Source organism: Tyto alba, unplaced genomic scaffold (assembly GCF_018691265.1).
Source record: "Tyto alba isolate M040663 unplaced genomic scaffold, T.alba_DEE_v4.0 Super-Scaffold_1000006, whole genome shotgun sequence".
NCBI classification, from domain to species: Eukaryota; Metazoa; Chordata; class Aves; order Strigiformes; family Tytonidae; genus Tyto; species Tyto alba.
Window position 1 is genome coordinate 5,651,017 of NW_024881272.1, and position 10,476 is coordinate 5,661,492.

General features: G+C 48.8%; 1 protein-coding gene across 4 annotated transcripts; it reads right to left on the reverse strand.

The window, feature by feature from the left end:
- Positions 1-1,135: 1,135 nt before the first annotated feature.
- On the reverse strand, positions 1,136-9,453 carry TOR1AIP2 (torsin 1A interacting protein 2). Of its 4 annotated transcripts, XM_033004472.2 has the most exons (7): positions 9,295-9,453; positions 8,915-9,019; positions 8,120-8,329; positions 6,092-6,379; positions 5,642-5,944; positions 5,083-5,247; positions 1,136-4,245 (listed from the first exon to the last, which is right to left on the reverse strand). In XM_033004472.2, the coding sequence occupies exons 3-7, from the start codon at positions 8,151-8,153 to the stop codon at positions 3,479-3,481; spliced, it is 1,557 nt and encodes a 518-aa protein (XP_032860363.2). In that variant the 5' UTR covers positions 8,154-8,329; positions 8,915-9,019; positions 9,295-9,453; the 3' UTR covers positions 1,136-3,478. The 4 variants fall into 4 exon arrangements, with proteins under 4 accessions (XP_032860363.2, XP_032860362.2, XP_042641667.1 ...); XM_033004471.2 differs by lacking the exon at positions 8,915-9,019; XM_042785733.1 differs by lacking the exon at positions 9,295-9,453 and having other exon boundaries at positions 8,915-9,270.
- Between the last annotated feature and the right edge of the window lie 1,023 nt (positions 9,454-10,476).

The following is a 10,476-nucleotide window of genomic DNA, read 5'->3' on the forward strand; positions in this document are numbered from 1 at the left end:
CCCCCAAGTTTACAGAGAAGTGCAATCACTGCTGAGCAGCCTCTGGACCTGCCTGCCCGGGTTTCCCTGCCTCTCTTCAGCAGCAGGCACTGCCCCCACTCTCGGTTCAACCTGGGTTTTGGAGCAGGTACAAGGATGACGATGCCGTTTACCAACACAGATCATGGCGAGCACAGTATCTAGGGCAAAACCATCGGTGCACCCTTCTGCCTGGAGACGCTCTTGGAGCTCGTTCACCTGCTCCCTTTCAATTCGCTTTTGGATTCATGTGCAAGACTAAAAAAAGCAGCCCGATTTTGGCATCCAGCAATCACTGCACCAGTTGACGCTGAATTTTAATCTGAATCTTTGGGCCAGGACCAAATCTCATCCTCTCGCATCGGACAACAAGAGATGAGTGATGTTTACTTCTGGCAATCAATCACATGAACATCTGTGTGAAAATAGATGCCAATGTTACAAGTATTTAGGTTGCCAGAGCCTAGACAGGGACTGAAGAAAATCCAGAATAACAGGGTAAATATATATATTTTTTTTTCCAGCCCCCTCTCTGTTTAGGCCAGAGCTGGGCAAAATAACTCACCACAAACATAAAAATTTGTGTATACTGAGGTGATATGACATTGGGTGGAACTGATCTGATCAAAGGTGTTGAAATGACAAATATTTGCTTTCTGTATTTCTAAAATATTTCAGTTGTCGGTGGATTTCAGTTTAATTCTTATCACTAAGTATTATGCAAACCTCAATATGTTTCAGTCTGGGTTGAATTCAGCAGCTGTCTGGGGGTTTGTTTTTAGTTTTCCCTTAGTTGAAAAAGCTGCGAATGTTTGCCCCTGACAACTCAGGAAAAAAAGCTGTGAATGTTTACTCCCAACAACTGAGGAAAATGTTTGGAGTTTTTTCATAAAAAAACAGATATTCACTTTGTTTGCACAACTACAGCCCTGACCAAAATAAAACTTTGTCTGATATGATGATATGCTTAATGAACTGAGAATAGCTAGGAAAAAAAAAAACAAAAACAAAAACAAAACAAAACAAAACAAAAAAAAAAAAAAAAAAAACAAAAAAACAACCCAAAAAAACCAGAACACAGTAAGACTACAGTCCCACTTTGAAGACTTTGCTGGTTTCTTTCACAATCACATTATTTATTTTTAAATAGAAGTCTTGTTTCAGAAGCAAGCAGAGATTTTGTTTTTAAAAGGTCATAAAAATATCTCTGTATTAGAACAGCTGGGGTGGATGATGTTTACAGTGATGTGCTCAAGCAGCATGAAGTTACCCTTGCATACCTTTGCTATGCGTTACAGACACAGTACCTAAAACTGAGAGCAAGATAATATTAAAAAACAGACTTCCCTCAAGATATTGACATAACATGATTAATGCTCCGCTGGTTCTTACATCAACACCTATACTGAACCATTCAGAGCAGAAACAGTGTTTTCTGTTACCAAAGTAGTGTATAGCAATAAAAAGGAGGAAGGGAAGGAAGCAACCCATACCTTGTACAAAACCATGCTCTGGGCTGCCCTGCTGATGCTGGGCTCCAGCAGGTTATTCTCACATTTAGCCCAGTGCTTGTCATGGTTAAAACCCCTGTGGTCTTGTCTCTACGTTCCCAACCAACCAAAAGCTCTGCTATTTGGTTAGAATGCAAACAAATAACCCCTTTCTCTTCCTTCATTTTCTCCCCTCCTCCCAGTTACACAAATCTCCTGAGACAGGACAAGGCACACGGCAGGAGGAAAGAAGAGACAGGCTGTGGTTTTAGGGAGCAGGACTGTGCCTCAGCTGAGCCATCAGTGGGGCAGGTCAGCAAGGCACCTTTGGCAGGAGACCCGGCCAACACCAGGGTCCAGTTGCTGTAAGGAGCACTCAGGTGCGCTGCTTCTGAAAACACCATCGTGTTCTCAATTTATGCCTTGTTCAGACACAGAGCCGAGCTTTGCAGGGCCCCAGTCTGTGCTGCTTATACGGAAATAAGCCGTGATCTGCTACAGCTGCTCCTTCTCTGGCAGGCAGCACCATCGGCACAAGGGACTGACACCTGGGGCTGACTGTTGGGTCACTATAAATGCTGTAACCTGCACATGCCCCCCAGATGTTCCCTGAGTTGGTTGCTCTGCCTCTAGAGCAACTGCAGAAATGCAGTGTGCTGGGGCACCACAGGATTACCAGGACTCTGATTTCTCTTCCTGGGATGAAGAGGAGGAGGCACAGTAAGAAAGCAATGTGCTTTGTTGAGGATTTGTAGTGTTAACCCCAGAGATTTTTGTCTTTACCAGCTAATCCTAGCTCTGCTCCTAGTTGCTTTAGCATACGCCAGAGCACTAGCTGCCTGGTGGGGAGGCAAATGTACCTCTGGAGAGCAAGGACCTGGTGTGTTACCCTATGTGATTTGAAATAAATATCAACATTAACACTTACATTCTTCAATAAAACTTAGCTGTGGAGAGGCAGGCAGACGGCTTCCTCTGATGCACACAGATCAGAGATCGGGGTAAAGAGTCAATCTATCGTGTAGGACCAAAGCTGATGCATCAGCCCAAAGATATGGTCATAGCCTTGTAGTGGCAAAGGGATCAAGAGCAGACTATTTTTTTCAAGAGGTAGCATTGAGTTAAACTGTATTACTCATTCTTTCACCTGTGCGATCCCTTGAGGGGATCCCTTGCTGCACTATCAGAGCGACAGCGAGGTGGTCTCTTTCACAGCGCTCTGTCTTCAGAGCTTATTATCTGCCATACAGAATCCCCCCCTTAAGTGCAGCATTTAAGTGCTGACAACCTGAAATGTCTTGTAATTGACATTTAGGGGATTTCTGAATTGCAGGTTTGTTTGAACATCCTATTGTTAGGATCTGGTGTTTGCTGGGTGTCGTTCAGTCTGTGCAAGTGGGACTCTATCAGGACTGACTGGTCAAACCCTTGATGAGCACACTAGTTTTCTTTTTGAAGCACACCTTCAAAAAATTAGGCTTTGGGGAATTTGACCCTCCTGCATTCCAGCAGCTCTCTGCAAAGACAGAGAAGACTTCTAGATAAAGTACATCATGAGATTGATGTATGCAACATTAGCAAACTGAGGGGCACAGAGAAATGAAAAGAGCTACTGAACTGAAGTATCCTTCTGGTGTACTAGTTGTGTATGTTATTTGTATACTTCCTGACAGAAATGCTACCTGCAAAGTCCTGTTTTCCCTCCCACCTCCCCACACACCGATGTTTTCCTGTGCAATTAACAATCTAAAATATCCACTCTTCCCATCTGCCAGAAGAAAGCGTGTGATCTATCACCTCCAGGACTCAGCTGGCCAAATGGCCTGGATCAACTTGTACCTGTCAAACTCTTTCCAGGAAGATACAAGAAACAAACTGAAGATAAATAGCACTGATTGTGCCTCTACCTGCGCCAAAGTTATCCAGGACCATCTTTCCAACCCTTCCCAGGGCTCTGGCAGCCTTTGCCCCTAGGGTTTGGTGTGGATGTGGCAGCCCCCCTTCTCGATGGTCTGCACCGGGTGGATCGGTAGGACCAGGTGGGAGATGCGGCTCCACAGCCCGCTCAGCTTGTCAGAGTCCATGTGGTCGTAGGAGCTGGGGGTCCTGCTGCTGGTGAACTTGGCCCAGAGGAAGTCACGGACCCTCTCTTCTACCTGCTGGAGGCTGATGTGGGTCTCCAGCGTCTCCTCCTCCAGCAGCACGGTCAGCAGCAGGGCCACGTCCTTGAAAGCGGCGCTTTCGTGGTCGCAATACTTGTAGAAGATGAGGGTGGCCCCCGCCGGCAGCCGCTCGAAGCGATGTATCACCGCAGCGCGGCCCCCAGCCTGGAAAGCTGAGCTCAGCTCTGAGTCCACCTCCAGCTTGGCCTGGTCACTCTCGAGCTCGGATTTATCCGTGCCATCGATGTGGACCGTGCTGGCATGCAGGGCAGCTGAGTAGGTGTCAGCCACACGGGCGCTAAGGCATCGCAAGGTCCGCTCACCCTTGCGGGCGGCCGTGAAGATGATGATGGCCGGCTGCGTGTGGTGGGATGCATTGAGGTGCTTCTGCAGGAACTTGCGCCCGCGAAGCCACAGGTGGGGACTCTGCCCCGGGAACCTGTCCTGCAGCTGGTTGAACTGGGACAGGAATGCCTCCACGGTGGGGTTCCTGGGGGCTTGCTGGGACTTGGAGGCCGGGTTGCCAAAGCAGAATATGCAGAAGCCAAGCAGTACGAGGCTCACAACGACAAGCCCTGTTCAAGAGGGGAGAGACCCGAGATGGGGAACAGAAGTCAGTCCCGAGCGACCTGCAGTGATATACTGAAAAGTAGCTATGAGGGCTCTTTTTCCCCTCTCAGCCCTTCCCCTCTGTGCTGGGAAAGTGGTTCAGGTTGGCATGGTCTCTGGAGGCACATGAAAGGCGAAGAGACTGCCTGCTTTGTGTTGAGACCCATGCTCCTAAACACCAGATGAGGGGGCTACAGCTCCAGAGATGGAGGAAAGGCTACAGCTTTGCTGTTGAGGTGCAAAATTTCCTGAGGAAATTGCAGCTGGCCACAAGCTTTCTTCTCTTTCCCCCTCCTCTGTTTTCTTTGATGTCTGCAGCCATTTGGAGCACCTGCCTCCACATGTGGAGGTGTCTGACCCAGCTCAAGTGTTGTGTTTGCTGCTTTCCTCTTAGCTCTGCTGGGTGAACAAAAGCTACCGCGCTTCTGCCCAGAAAAGGAGGACAGTGAGATCCAGACACAACTGCTTGTGTCCCTCTCTGTGGCAAAGCAGGATCTCCTTCTACCAGGAGAAATGTGTGGTGCAGATCAACATCGCGGTTCCTGCTTGAGGCCCCACAACACAGAGCGGGCCTGGGAAGGGGGACCATCGGCATCGGAGGCCCTCAGACCTCCCAGGACATGGCAGGGTGCTTCCAGCACACTCAACACCACGTGCCTGCTTTTGAGACTGGAGAGCTGGAGGGAAAGCTGCCACTACAGGTTCAAACTAAGCCTATTTGAAGGGATGTTTTTTCCCTCAAACCCTCAGAAAATACTGTGAAAGGTCCTAAGAGAGAAGAAGAATTAAATGTGTTTCATTACTTGTTCCTGGAGAATCAGTGCCTTCTGGTCGATGAGTAACATGCAAGGGAAGCTTCTTTTCCTCACCTTTCATCAAGAGGGACTTCTTGGCTTTCTCCTGGTCTGTGTTTTGGGCGGTGATGTTCTGCAAACAGGACTGAGCCTCTGGCTCTGGGGCTGTGTGGCCTACAGAAAGAGAAAGAAATGTACCACTCACCTTTGAGGGAACAGGTAAACTGAGCCGTAATAAGAAAAGCAACAGAGCTGCCAGGAGCTGCCAGCTGGGGGAAAGAGTTAGAAGCGAATACTGCTTTGAGTCATGGCGCACTCTGTTTTTTTGGGAAGGGGAATGAGAAAGATGATGCAGAATGAAGTGTGGTGTCATGCCTTTCGAAGCAAGACAGTAGCCAAAGGAGAGAGAAAGAGAGAAACCAGTTAATTTCTTGTACCTTCTTTCCTGCTCAACTCTAGTAAACTAAAAATAGGCACTAAAGAGCCCACCATACTGTTTTTCTAGTGCCTATGGAGAGCGTAGGCATGTGCACGGTGGAAGAGCAGCAGTGTGAAGCCATCAACTCACCTTTGGTCCCGTGTCTGTTCCTTAATGTGTCTTGGGATCTGCTCACTGATGTTTCTTGCTCTGTGTGCTCTTCTGGCTCCTGATGTAGGAGAGGGGCACTGGTGCTCTTCTCTGCCAAGAGGCCCTTGATGACATCTTCTGTGGCAGTCACATCCAAATGTGTCACTTCACTGTCAGAGCTCAGGGACTTGCTTCTCAGTGAAGCTTCTTCCCCTGCTGTGTAGGACCTTTCACACTGCTTGCTTGTTTCCTGGTGGACAGGGCTGTCTCCTTTGCTGTCCACTTTATACTGAGCCAGACTGGCTGTAGGGAATAAAATTCACAGACCTGTGCTTAGTCTTCTTCAGCACAAGAACCAACAACCCTTCCTCCTCCTCTGCCTTCACTAACCAAAGGCCCAGGTTATCAGCATTTTGGAAATGCTGTGCACACAAAAGGGGAGAGACTCACCTTCATCCAAGTCGCCGTCTTCCTGGGGTCTTTCTGAGACACCAGATACTTCCAGTGATACTTCAGTTTCCTGGGGAACCTTCTCCTCTACCGTGGGGCCAGCTGAATCTGACAGTGTCGTCTCTCCTCCATCAGCAGTTGGTGATTTACACACTAAAGAGTCCTCTTCTGGTTTGCAGGAGGTCTCGGGCAACCTGCTTGTCACTTGGTGCTCAAGTGTTTCTTGGGTGGGCTCTTGGTGCATAGGGTGCTCTGCGCTGCTCCCCCCCTCACCCGGGGCTGGCCCAGCTGTTGGGATCAGAGTTCACAAGCTCAGCTAGCTGTACAGGAGTCAAAGATACCCAGTGCTTTACCACCACCCTGTCAAACTCCCAGTTCTTGCAATTTAGAAACATCTACCCGCTGTGAGGCGGGGGGGAGTGAGGTAGTGAGATGGGGAAGAGAATAGGGTGACCAAAAGTGAGAAGACTTATGGGTCATGATCAAGACGGTTGAATAGGTGAAGGCAAGGGGGTGGGGGAATCACAAGCAATGCAAAGGCAACTGCTCACCACCTCCTACAAGCAGACTGATGCCAGGCCAGTCTGCAAGCAGTGGCCACCAGGGAAGCCAGCCCCCCCTCCCTTCTTCCTGTACCCCAGTTTTTATTGCAGAACATGATGGTATTTATACTGTATGGAATATTCCTTTGCCCACCTTGGTTCCCCACCTGATCTTCTGCCCACGCCTGATTATTTACTTGGTAGGGGGAAATGGGGAAAAATAGAGAGCCTCGATGCTGTGCCAGCTCTGTTCAGCAATAGCCAAAACACTGCTGTGTTATCAACACTTTTTTTTTAAAAAAAAAAAAAAAAACCACAAATTCATAACAGATCACTGTACAGGCTGCTATGAGGAAAGTTAACTCAATCCCAGCCTATGTCCCACACTGTCCCATGTGGGGTGGGCAGGCAATTGTTTCATTGACTGGTAGGTATGTTACTGCATCTTCCACAGGCAGTGGGTTTTCCTAGCTTGGTATATTAAGGTGATGGATATGAAGCATTTCTAAGGCTGCTGTTGAGTACTGGCCAGAACAGTTAACCAATGCACTTCAAGCATCCATCTGTAAATGTTAGCTCTGCTTGTGCTCCTTCTCTGCTCCTGTTCTGGAGCTGCTCTCCCAAAGAGCTGTGGTAATATATAGTTAATAAGCAAGCACTGGAGCATAATTTAGAGAAATTCTGATGCTGAACATAAGCATTTGCAACATATTCTGAAACCTACAAAACCAAACAGTGCAGCTCAAATTTCAGGTGAAAAATTGCTAATGAATGATCAAGCACTACAGCGACATAGAAATTATTATGCTAAAATTAGAGTAGAAGCTCTCATAAAAAAACTTCCTACTACTTTGAAAGCAGAGAAAAAACTGTGTTTGTCAAATGTCAGGACACGCCGTCCTTCGGACCGTGATTTTTACATTCCTTGTTGTTGAGTATTACGGGAACAATTCTGACTGCCTAGGACAGATCTGGTGACAGCGTCAGGGTATCACTGAAATACTCATGTGCAGTAGTTACAACAAGGCACCTGGAGAATGGAAGTACATGGTAGAAACTGAAATATGAACCTGGGAGAATCTCGCTATTCAAGCTGGGCAGAAACAGTACTTTGCCCTGCCTCCTCCAGAAGTTTCCCATCCATGGGTGGTAGAAAACTGGCTTATTATTTAAGCATCTGAAGATGGGAAGCACTGGGATTCAGGGAAGAAAGCTCTCCCAGCCTGGAGCTCCAACTTTAGCCTTCCTCGTGCTGCCATCCTGGACACAGAGTCTAAGCCTGTTGCAGATGGCAATCCAAAACTGAAAGTAACTTGTTAATCTTTCATCCTTTAAAAAAAGATGGCAGTTTGCTATTCTTGGCCTGGAAAAGAGGGGATTCTTTTATTTTTTTTATTTTTATTTTGCCTAGGTTTCCCACGTCACTGGTGAATCTTCTTGCAAAGGGATTTTCCTAGTAGATGGAGTAAGCATAATATTCACTTACTTTCAGACAGATCCACGCTTGGATTCTCTTCCATTTTCTTTTTTTTTTTTTTTCTGGAGCTCTCTGGCTTCTGCACCGTTATGTTTCACTTTCTCCTTCGGTCATAAGGAGACATATCTCCCTGCTGTTTGAGTGGCTGACCAAGTTCTACCTCCCTCACAGACACCATCCCGTCTTGGTCTTGGGAGTTGCAACTAAACGCCCATAAACCTGATAAGCAGAAACACAGGAGCAATGATTTATGGTGGAGAAGGAGGTTCCTCCCTCCACGATTACCAAGGTGATGGGAGAGTGGATGGATGCCACTGGTAACTGTGAACCTTCAGCCCACGGGCTATTGGCTTTTTTGCTTCCTGGCAGGCTACAAGCAGTCCAGGGGCTAACACAAACTGCAGTTGTCTTGGGAGAAGCCAGTGGGGTGAGGCACTGGTTTCTCCTCCGGACGGACTCGTCTGTGCTTCGAGACAGCAGGCCTGGTGCCTGGGGCTCGGCAGGCTGCCCCGTGTGCTTTTGGGCACCTGGTACCTCTCAGCCAGGTCGGCACAGAGCAGTGAACCTGCTCCACCTTACCTTCCCGCCTCCGGCGTGTCGAATCAGGAGATGGTGATGCTGGAAGGCGAAGTCACTGGCCAAAACACTGCCCAGCCCCTGTGCAGCAGCGTTACCCCCACCTGACCTCGTGCCCATCCAAGAGGGCCGAGCAGTGACCTGGCTGGGTGTTGTGAACCTGGAGCTGCAGCCTGACCCTCCTGCACTCACACCCCCCCACACCCCACACCCCCTCCCAATACTTACCCCTCTGCTAAAGCTCTTTGGGACCAGACAGCCACGCAGGAGTGAACGCGATGCCTGCCCGTAGAAAATTAGTCAGCATGGAAAACTCCCAGGAAACTTTCCCTGCTGGAGAGCGGTTCATGTGGATTTCCGTACAAAAATCTCAAGCCCAGCCTTCCCAGCAGCTTTTCTGGCCCAGGGGGGCACCTTTCCCCACCCACGCTGTCTCTACAGCTGAATTTTCTTGCTAAATACAAGATTTGGAGGTGGGGGGGTATAATTGCTGCTCTCTGCCGCCCAGCTCTCTCGTCCCTCCCCTCCCTGTGCTGTTCCCGCTGGTGACGCTCTGGCAGAAGGAGGAAGTCAGAGGAATAAAGTGGTTTGAGGAGTCGGACGCTTACCCGGGCATGTTCAGAGCCGGTCAGGGCGGTGAAGTGAAGCAGAGGGGCAGCAAGAAGTGGCCAGCACAGTCCCCTCCACTTGCCCTTCACAGAGGCCCTTTGGCTCTGCTGGTGGCAGGACAGCCCGTGCCCCCAGCGCACACCCTTAATCCTCCCCTGTCAACGTGAGGGTGAACTCTGCCCTTCCACAGACACCCGGCAGGCTGCTGGGAGGTGTAGTTTAATAGTTTTCCTTCCGTCCTCCTCGCCAAAGGCAGACAGCTTTTCCCCAGTGAACCGCAGTCGTTCTTGAGAGCATTCAGGAAATTATCACTTTTTTTTTTTTTTTTTTTTTTTTTTTTTGTTCTGTATTTCAGGAACTCTGTAGTCACGCAGAGTTTCCTTCAGGCAAACTGGATGACGGGCTGCTGCTTGCGTTAAGTAACAGCGTTGCAGATTTAAACAACTAAATGGCAGTGAGGCGGGAATGGTTTTGAGAACTGATTTATGAGGATGAAAAGATGAGAAAAACAACCCGAACACTTAGCCGGAAAGCCCCAGACTCTGAAAATGTCATGCTGTGCAAGTGCAGGGAGGGTGAGGAGCTGCGTGCTGTGAAATGGAGTGTGTTTAGCATCAGCCCGGAGGGCAAGGGATGGGGAGACCCCCTGGATCTCCCTTCTGGTGTGGTCCAGAGACTGCAACAGGCAGAGGGTTAGAGAGAGTGTGTGTAGCTGCTCCTGGCCTCATTTGAGCAATGATTTAAAAAAAAAAAAAAAAAAATTATGCTGTGCCTTACTGTGCCTGCACAAGAGACAGGTATGGTCCAACGCCTTCCCTATTCCCCCCCTGCCCAGGACACATTTCACGGGAAGCAGGCAGCATGGAGCAGGGCATGTCACAGGAAAAGCTTCAGCACAAGGAAGAGCAATGCAGAGACTGCAACCCCCCCCCTCCCCAAACTCAGCTTGCAGCCTTTTCACTGACATCCCCAGAGCAGCCCAGTGGCAAATGGCTGAGATGAAGCATGAGGAAAGGTCATTGAAAGCTGGTAAGGAGCAGGCACTAAATGGCTGAGACTCCTCAATTTAGAGAGCAGGAAGCTGAAGGGTGGGATTTGACTAATGAGTTCAGTAAAGCCCCCCAGCACTAGGACTCAAGACGCTTGTAAAACAGGTAGAAGGTTGGGTTCAAATGGGCAGA

Coding starts and splice junctions, on each gene's coding strand:
- TOR1AIP2 (XM_033004471.2), bottom strand. CDS start 8,153: ATGGAAGAGAATCCAAGCGTGGATCTGTCTGAAA. Junction 6,380..8,119: donor AAGCGTGGATCTGTCTGAAA/GTAAGTGAATAT, acceptor TGATCCCAACAG/CTGGGCCAGCCCCGGGTGAG. Junction 5,945..6,091: donor AGACGGCGACTTGGATGAAG/GTGAGTCTCTCC, acceptor TATTCCCTACAG/CCAGTCTGGCTCAGTATAAA.